The sequence below is a fragment of the Adiantum capillus-veneris genome, chromosome 6 (genome assembly GCF_014529385.1).
Source record: "Adiantum capillus-veneris isolate H3 chromosome 6, ASM1452938v2, whole genome shotgun sequence".
NCBI lineage: Eukaryota > Viridiplantae > Streptophyta > Polypodiopsida > Polypodiales > Pteridaceae > Adiantum > Adiantum capillus-veneris.
In genome coordinates this window covers 125,062,911-125,073,105 of record NC_140936.1, presented here as the reverse complement: position 1 = coordinate 125,073,105, position 10,195 = coordinate 125,062,911, and the positions used below count along the sequence as shown (strand labels likewise).

General features: G+C 40.6%; 1 protein-coding gene across 1 annotated transcript; it reads right to left on the bottom strand.

Moving 5' to 3' along the window:
• Nucleotides 1-1,239: 1,239 nt before the first annotated feature.
• LOC147456219 (uncharacterized) lies at nt 1,240-5,757 on the bottom strand. The gene is made up of 3 exons (XM_086514758.1): nt 5,597-5,757; nt 2,279-5,498; nt 1,240-1,791 (listed from the first exon to the last, which is right to left on the bottom strand). Exons 1-3 carry the CDS (start codon nt 5,675-5,677, stop codon nt 1,442-1,444), a joined length of 3,651 nt encoding a protein of 1,216 aa, XP_086370884.1. The 5' UTR covers nt 5,678-5,757; the 3' UTR covers nt 1,240-1,441.
• Between the last annotated feature and the right edge of the window lie 4,438 nt (nt 5,758-10,195).

Below are 10,195 nucleotides of genomic sequence, written 5' to 3'. Positions count from 1 at the left end.
AGCCTTGAAGTTGCAGCAACTATATTCTGTGGATGGATACCCACAACACTAGAAATTTTAGATTGGTTTATTGAGGTCTTACCTGTACTATTGTTCAAGATCATTTTCAAAGAGGTTCTCTTCACGAAAAGCTCATTTGCTAAGTGCAAATCCTTTTTTGAGTCAAAGTGTTGCACACACCCGATAAAACGGTGTCTTCGACATTCCTGTTTTTTTTTTTTTTGTAGCTCGGAAAATGTCTAGTGATCCAAGAGATGCTGGAATATTTCCTTTTGTTCATTCCTTGATAGACCTAGTGTTTGCTTGCGCCAACATCATGCCATCGATGCGCAAATGTTCTTCCTTGTCCTAGCTTTTGGTAATCCGAGAGCAGAAGAAGGATGTATTTCTTTGCTTCTCTACTCGCGTTTATTTGCATCCCAGTAATTATGAAGAAAATCTTGATTAGTCAGAATGAATCTGCTAATGGAATGGCTTTGTGTCTGCTCATCCCTGCTCGGACCACCTTCCACCTCGTCGATAGAGAGAAGATGTGGATCACCCAAGGAGTAGTAATCTCCTGCAGTACTATCCATTGGCAAGGAGGAAGTGAGAGAGGGAGAGAGAGAGAGGGGGGAGGAGAGAGGGAACAATCTGTGAAACCGGGCTTCATTGTGTAGCTATAGGGCAGAGAGAGAGAGAGAGAGAGAGAGAGAGAGAGAGAGAGAGAGAGAGAGAGGGCATCAAGGCACCAAACGATAAACCCCCTGGTCCCGTCTAGAGTGACCTGTTTCAAAAGATAAAAACGTCTTCAAAAACAAAGAAAAAGAAATATATGCCCTCTCCCCAATTCCAATTAAAAGGTCCTTTCCTTTTACACACATGAGCAACTAAGCCTATGTTGTGTCAAGGACAATCCTTTTTGTACCACCAAACCATGCTTTCAGCCAGGTAGTAATGAGCAAAACTAATTGTTTAAAAGTCCTTGGGTTTTATAAATCTATGTGAACAAGCTTTTCTATACATTGCTCATACTGAAAAGTGTTATAGGAAGAGGATTGACTAGGAGAATGAATTTTGTATGCCAAACTTGACGCACACTAAGAACTAGCACAAGAGAAAATGCTAGGATCAAGTACTTAAAAAACATCAATAGGAAAACACAACCATAAGGAGAATTTTAGAGAGAAATGGACTACATTTGAAGGCTTTCGTACTAAATTCCTTCAAATGTTGTAGGTTTCTTGATCTTCTAATATAGAATTCAAAGATAAAATTTCAAAATTTTGTATGTGGGAATACATCGAACCTAGAATTTTTCCGAGCACAAGATTTAGTATCTGCTTTGATCTTTTTTCACCTTGGTTGCCGTCTTTCTTCACTATAGTTATGAGTGACCATATCTCCATCCATGGGGACTCTTTAATTCATATATGAAAACTATAATTTAGAGACAATGTACTTAGGAAACCATGAGTGAGTCGAGGAATGACTTTATTCGTGGAATTGATGGGCGTTTATTTGGGCGCTCTTCTGTGCATGCCACAGCCATTTGCAGTAGAAGACTGGCTTGTGACTCATGTTCTATTATTGTTGTCCCTAAGGAGGAGGTCTGTAGGAAAGGTGCAAGTATAATCCTCTCTACATCTACACGATTATGTGATAATAACAACTTGTGTTTCACCCATTCGTGAAGGCTCTCTCCATGGAGGAGCTCATGAGTGGGCCCCATACCCGTCAACATCTCCAAGATGACTATTCCAAAGCTGTAGATGTCCACCTTGGTTGTGATGTTTGTTGCATATGCAATCTCTGACACACAAAATTTGCAAAAACATATGTTAATCACAACCAATCATAATCTAAAGAATACATTTATTTGTGAGTTTTAAATACACAATGTTTTCATAAAGAGCTTGCATGTCGATGGCACTGCAATCTAGTATGCCTCATTGAAGAATCTTGTTGCATTTGTGGTGACTATGCCTATGATCATACCTACTTTGGAAGCAACTTGACGATCAACATAAGAGAAGGTGTGCCTATTAAATTGGCACTAGAATCATTTTGTGAAATGTCGCATCTGAATTATTTTCGCATCTTGTTTGCATGCATTGTGCTTAACATCGTTGTTGGAGATGGACTATGTCCTATGACTCTAACCTCTATGTAAACCTTCACTTGGTGCCATGCTGAGTGTGATGTGTACCCACCATGAATCATAACTAGCAAAACAATTTGTGTGTATGATATTATGTAAAAACAACAGTCTAGGCATCCACATTTGAACACAACATACCTGGTGCCATGTAGCCGATTGACCCTTTGAAGTTGGAAGTTAGGGAGACACCTCTTGTGTTACTCTTTGCAAGTTTTGCTAGCCCAAAGTCTGCTAGATGTGCCTCAAGCTCAGAGTCAAGAAGTATGTTGCCTGGTTTTACATCCCCATGGATGATAGGTAGAGCATCATGCTCATGATGCAAGTAGGCCAAGACATTTGTGACGCCTTGAGTTACCTTGAGTATCATTTCCCAGCTTAGCCTTCTAGCTTCTTCATGATTATTAGCTTGAGATAGATATTGTTCCAAACTCCCATTTGGCATAAATTGCAACACCAATGCATTTACTTCAAGGTTGAGTACACATCCCAAAACCTTTACCAAGTTCCTGTGCCTTAGTTTACTTAGGATGTGCACCTCATGTAGCAATGCTTCTCGGGAGCATGCGATGTCGTGCTTGAACCTTTTCACAGCAACCACCTCCCCATTTGGGAGTACTCCCTTGTACACTACACCAATTGCACCCTCCCCTAGCAAGTTCTGCTCCGAGTAGCCTTGTGTTGATTCCCAGAGTCCCTCAGTTGAGAAGTGCCTCATTTCTACCAAGCTTTTGATTGTTTGATCCACTTCATGAGATGGATGACTCTTTCGCAAGTATCTATAGTAGCAAATTGGCAATAGAACAGCCGATAGTACGACCAGTGATATGGCGAGGGCAATCAAAATCCTTATCTTCAACCCTAAATGAGCTTGTCGATGGTGGGAGTTACAAAGCTTTTGTATAATTGGACCACACAATCGGGGATTACCTTGAAACCAACTTGCATTAAGGTGCTTGAAAACACCGGAGAGGGGAATGGGACCCTCGAAATTGTTGAAAGAAATGTTGAGAAATTGTAGGTGTTGTAAGAGTCCTAATGTTGATGGCAACAAACCTGTCAGCTCATTGCTAGAAAGATTCAATGATATTAGTTCTGATTTGTTGTTAAAATGTAGGGGAAACTCTCCTCTGAGATTGTTACCGGACACATCAAGATATTTAAGGCTCTTCGAGTCAACAAGATTCTCTGGTATGGTGCCCACAAACCTATTATGGGACAAATCAATCGTCTCCACCATCATCAGTTGTCCGAACCAAGGTGGGAGATTTCCGGAGAGGTAGTTGTGAGAAACCTTCAGAGACACTACGTTTTCAAATACATTCTGAAGGTTGTTTGGTAGGGTGCCATTGAGATGGTTGAAGGATAAATCTAGTGTCAGCAAGCTGCCCAAATCCATAAAATCGGGAATTGGGCCTTGTAGAAAATTGTGGTTCAAATATAATTTCTGTAGCCTTCCCAATTTGCTAGAAAGATGCCCAGCTAGCTGATTGTGTGACAAATCAAGTTCCCATAAACGAGTACAATTGGAAAGGGAATCCCAGGGTACATCACCTGAGAGCTTATTGTCTCCAAGCTCTAGGAGCTGTAGTCCTCGCAGTTGGCCAAGCTCTGGCGGAAATCTACCACAGATGCGATTTGAGAACATAGATAACTCAATCAGTGTGGTAGCATTGCTCAAGCTCAGATCAGGGGACGTAGCTTGAAAACCCGAAAGGTGATTTCCGCCCAGTCTTAGTATCTGTAGATTCTTTAAGTTGATGATCTTGCTTGGCAGAAAACCGTTCAACTGATTGTAGGTGAGTTGGAGTGTCGCAAGCTGTGTGCAATTGCCAAGGGATTCGGGGATGATTCCATTGAGGTTGTTTTGCCAAAGGCTCAAACCTTGAAGATGAGCCAACTGGCCTAGCTCTCTAGGGATGGAACCTGAGAGCTCATTTGATTCAAGTTCAGCGTCTACAATGCTTGTGCAATTGCCCAAACTAGCTGGAATAGCTCCCACCAGCCTGTTTTCTCTGAGGAATAGCGTTTGAAGCTTTCCCAAGTACCCGATCTCATCGGGGATGTGGCCTGAGAGCTGGTTTTTGTTGAGTTCCAGATAAACAAGGCTCGTGCAATTACCCAAGCTGCGAGGGATGATGCCTGTGAGGTTGTTCTGATACAACCATAGGCCCGTAAGACTGGCTAAATTTCCCAGCTCTTTCGGGATTCCACCTGTTAGCTGATTTGCACTCAAGGATAGCTGTATGAGGTTCTTGCACATGCCCAAACTAGCTGGAATAGCTCCCACCAGCCTGTTTTCTCTGAGCAATAGCGTTTGAAGCTTTCCCAAGTACCCGATCTCATCGGGGATGTGGCCTGAGAGCTGGTTTGTGCTGAGTTCCAGATCAACAAGGCTCGTGCAATTACCCAAGCTGCGAGGGATGATGCCTGTGAGGTTGTTCTGATACAACCATAGGCCCGCAAGACTGGTTAAATTTCCCAGCTCTTTCGGGATTCCACCTGTTAGCTGATTTGCACTCAAGGATAGCTGTATGAGGTTCTTGCACATGCCCAAACTAGCTGGAATAGCTCCCACCAGCCTGTTTTCTCTGAGCAATAGCGTTTGAAGCTTTCCCAAGAACCCGATCTCATCAAGGATGTGGCCTGAGAGCTGGTTTGTGTTGAGTTCCAGATCAACAAGGCTCGTGCAATTACCCAAGCTGCGAGGGATGCTGCCTGTGAGGTTGTTCCCCCACAAAAAAAGATTTTGTAGTCTAGGAAGATGATGCCCAGCTTGAGATGAGCTTATCAAAAGAGGGGGGATGGAGCCACTCAGACGATTTGCACATAGACTTAGTGTGAGGAGGGAGGTGGAATTTGTGAAGAGAGCAGGAGGAATGCCACCACTGAGGTTGTTAAAACAGAGGCGAAGATGCTGAAGAGCGGGAAGAGAGCCGAGGGACAGTGGGATAGGACCTGTGAGGCTGTTGTTGCCGAGATCCAGAAGCTGGAGCGAGGAGCAGCGAGACAGCTCTGCGGGAATGCCTCCCGTGAGAAGGTTCGAGGAGAGATTGAGGGTGGACAAGAACGTGAAGTTGCCAAGATGCGGGGGTAGGGAGCCTGCTAACCCGAAGGCGGGGAGGCTGATGGCGGTGATGTGGGATTGCCCAGAGACATAACTGCAGGTCACTCCTCTCCATGATGAGACATTATTGCAAATGCTGTGCAAATTACTCTCATTCCAAGCTCGAGATGCAGCAGAATTTGCAAGGCGAGCCTTCAACTCGAGAAGAGCATACAATTCAGGAGAGGGAATGGCAGCAGCGGATGTATTCCATATTGTGCCGCTGCTGCTAATATAGTCGGCAGAGATTACAACCTGCAGATCAGATCAAGGGACATATTTTTATAAGTTCAAGAGATCTTAATTTCCCTTTACACAATTAATTTAATAGGTTTCAAAGATCATAATGATACCTGACACTGCAAGAGCAGTAAGCAATTAACGAGTAAAAGGATGGCTGTAGCTGTTGGAGGTATAATAATATTGTTGGCCATGGCGATTGAAAATCTGTTTGCTTTGGAAAGGTGGCTTTCCCACTATATTTCCCACAAACGAACTGTGAAAAGTTATGGGAAAGGTAGGCAAACTGCAAAGTTGAGGTGGGAATATAAAACCCTCCTGAAAATATTTTCCCTTTTGGGCAAGATCAAAAATCAGTATTTTTCCCTCAAGGGATTAAACTTTTCGCATGGGAAAGTGAAAAAGTAGTATTTTTCTCAGAAGGGATAAATTACTCACATGGGAAAGTGAAGAAATAGCATTCCCTCATACGGGACTTCCACATTCAAAAGGTGGAAACAAAAAGTTAACTTGTGGGAATATCTATATATGTATGTTGTGAAATTAAAATAACATTAACTTTTAAATATTTTCTCAATAATAATTTCACAACTAATTTATTACAAAAAACAGTCATGTGATTCATCTCAAGTGAAAGAGAACCTGCCACTTTTTCACAACCCCATGTCAGAATTTTGCAACTTAGAGGATTGTCACACATGCATAGTTACCAATAATCTCATAACTTTGCAATGTCACATTCAAAAAGTGAGTGTTGCAAAGGCAGGGCTGGAGTCCACTCTACGCTTGTATCCACTTGTGGGAGAGCCACATTCATGGGAGCATCAATGGCTTCTTGGCAAGCTACTTTGCGACTATGCCAAATAAACTAGCATTCTTGCCAAGGAACAAAAGGTTAGCTTGTGGGAATATCTATATATATATGTTATGTAATAATAGACAACTTTAAGATACTCTCACAAGAATATTACACACTTAATTTATTTTGGAAATTAGTCCTCATGTGAAAGAATGCTCACTTGTGAAAGAGAGCCTGCCACTTTTTCACGACCGCTATGAGAATTTTGAAACTCAGATCATGGTCATCATGGTCACGCGAGCATAGTTACCAATCATCTCTTAACTTTGCATCGTCACAATGAAAAGGTGAGTGTTGCACTAGCAGGGCTGGGGTCCACTCTAGACCTATGTCCACTTGTGGGAAAGCCGCATTTATATGAGCCTGAGCACTTTGCAACTATGCCAAAAAAATCAGCATAGGTACTGAGCATCTTGTCTATTAGAACCAAGCCTACCATATCCCTCTGGTGACAATGCCAAAAGCAATCATACCAAAAAGTTACACATAACTATGTCTCATTGACCACTACCTTGCCTCTTTGGAAAAGAGATCATAATGAATTCAACCGCAACTAAAACATGACGACTGCAAGGGTTCAATACATTAACAGAATAAAATACCACATGGGTAACCATGAAATAGATCTCCAAAAATAGAATCAACTCAAAGTTACACCCCATTTGTTGAAGACGTAGGACAATCAACAACAAATATTGTGTTACGTGTTACCGTATAACAAGCTCTAACTTCTAAACAATTTACGAGCATGACTTGATATATAGTAACACTCCAAGTTGAAGCCTCTTCTCTTTTCAACCACAATAATTTCTATCAAACAAGTACAATTATCAACCTTAAATGAAAGTAATTGTGTGGCAATCAAGATCATCAAGCACAACCATACTTCCTTAAACATCATAAGTATTAAATTATTGATCCACCCATCAACATTATTTCAAGTTACACAGAATTGGAGTGGACAACCATGAAAAATGGACGTCGTTCAAATAGACTTAATAGACATAACTATAGGACTAATATCAAAAACTAAAATCCTGTATGTAGAGTACACTCTTATAATCAAGAGGGATTTAAGGTTCAAACTTGAAGTTGCAAACTTTTGTCTAGAGTCATACAAAAAATCTATGTAAGTAGCTTGAAATAGCTTTACCCATTACATACACGCTGCAATCCTCATCGAAGGAGAAGCAACACAAAATTGTCTTAAGCCTTAGAAACTCCTTCCCTACATCCTCATCTACATTGTCATTGTTGTTTTTCTACTACCTAAGCAAGGAAGCTTCTCATCTAAAATCCTCTAAACATGTCAAAAGGAATCACATTAGATCATAAGTACACTACATGCTTGAAAGTACAACATAACAATTTTTTGTAACATAGATGATAATAGACACCCTTCATTAGTCCCAACATCTAGATTAAAAAACTACTAGAATTTTCCATTTGAGGCTGAGCAATAATCTACACACAAGGGATGTACTTTCAAAGACCCTTAATGACAATAAACTGACCTCGCCCCGATGTTGATATAGATCATCAAGGCTTCACCACTATACAAAACCTGTTATGCTACTTGGGCCCTTCGAGCAAGGGCACCTGCACCTACAAAAACACCCGATTACATTTGATAGGGGCAAACTCAAGTAGTGCTAGATACCCCTTTACTTTTGATTTACCTTCTCAATAGCTAGAACAGAGAGTCAACACATAAACCGAGAACCATGCAACACACAAACAAAGTAATAGTCAACACACAAACCCAACACCTGTTGTACATTGCAAAACTGTTAGATAAGCAACATCCTCACATGTGAAGTCTATGCTCCGATGCAATTGGATGTAAAATTGAAAATTAGAGTGAAGCAGATCATTCGCAAAGTGGACAAGGCAACTCTCTCTCTCTCTTTCTCTCTCTCTCTCTCTCTCTCTCTCTCTCTCTCTCTCTCTCTCTCTCTCTCTCTCTCTCTCTCTATGTGTGTGTGTGCGCTTCAGAAAAAGCACCAGAATGTTTTGCATATAAGCTGCAAAATTTAATTGTTAATGTCAGATAACATTTTCCAACAGCTTACATACTATGTAAACGCTTAGAGACACCACAAACTTTATTCTCTTCTTTTATCTGCCTTTCAATGAGCATCAATCCAACACTTCCAAAGTATGTTCTCAGGCCTTGTATAAAATCCTCCCGATCGCATGTTACGCAGTTTGAGGAAGCATTTAGTCGAGACACACTTAGTCGAGCCCAAGAAGAAAGGCCACACTTAGTCGAGCCCAAATTAGAGGGGTATTTTGGTAATTTTCTCTTATTTCAATTCCTAGGAAAGGTGAAGAAGAAAATATTCTTGATGAGTTTTTGGCCTGCAAATTTGGACGGCAAACTTTACAATTCTAGCCAGTATTTTTGCAAAAATACACTTTTTTTCATGTATTTTAAGCAGAATTTTGTCCTTCTTGCCCTCCCCGCAACCGGCTACTTTGATTTTGCAACCGGCTCAAGGCTAAACTGAGGCACACTTTTCCCGAACAGTGCTTGGCTTAGTTAGCCTTATATAAAAATAACATTATTTCTATTTTATTGAAAATTATCTTTGTGTCTTTCCAGGCTCTACCTGATAAAATGTTTTTTTATCGTTGTGCTACTGAATTATGCAGCGTTTAAAAGACCAGAATCGGGGTTAAATTTGCCTCGCAGAATAGGAAAACAGGTTTTTGAAGGTTTGCTATTGCTAAAGTAAATATTTTCACTTTTTTCAACGCCTATATAGGCCTATCTGGCTTCTTGGCGAAAGCAGTCGGGATTCTGCAAATCTGCAGGTTGGTCCTTAGCCGAAAATGAGGAAATTATTAGATGGTGTACATAGTAGAAAAGAAAGCACGGGGGCGTTTCTGCATTGGACCCGGCACCGAGGGAGCCACCCACACGCTCATTTCAATCGCCAACAGCCCTCGCCGCCTGCCGATCACCCCACGGCCTCTTTAAATGTAGCGTTAACGGGGACCATTCCTGGATTTCTTTCCACTCTTTTTTTTTTGACTTGCTAAAGCATTGGGCTTAGTGTTGGGCACAAGGGGAAAAGGGAAAATTCCGCCTGAAAATAGAGGAAAATAGTGTAAAAACCTAAAAAAATTAAGCTAATTTTCTAAATTTTCCTCTTTGCAAAAATAAGGAAAGGTATTTTGCATGTTTGGGAAAATGGTTTTTCCCGAATACTGCATGCCATTTTCGATTTCGAAAATGCTGTGAATCTCAAAAGAGAGATAGTGTTTCGCTGTAGGCATTGTCACGGAAAAATGTGTCTCAACTAAACACCATGCCGGTTTTGATCTCGAAAATCTTGTCAACCTCAAAAGAGAGAAAAATAATGTAAAAACGCAAAAAATACTACCTAATTTTTCAAAATTTCTTCTCAAAAAATTTTGCTAGGGAGAAATTTTGATCTAATACCATACTGTTTTCAATTTTGAAAATGCTCTCAACCCCAAAAGAGAGAAAAATAGTGTAAAAACCCATCAAAAGATTTCCCTGGTGTTTAGAATTTCTCAAAATTTTTGACATTCAAAATGGTATGGTGTTAACCCGAGGCATATTTTCCCCAAATATTGCTCAGCAATGTCCAAGCTATGGTATGAAAATATTTCAAGAGGAAACTTCAAAAAATTAGACTATTTTTTTAATATTTTAACACTATTTTTGTATATTTTGGGATGGCACTTCTCCTTTTTCCATGCCCTCAATCGGTAGTTTTAAAATTGGAAACGGCACGATATTAAGACGACACACATTTTCCCCGAACACTAGAGAGGAATTTAAAAAATTTAGGCTACTTTACAAAATTTGAACACTATTTTT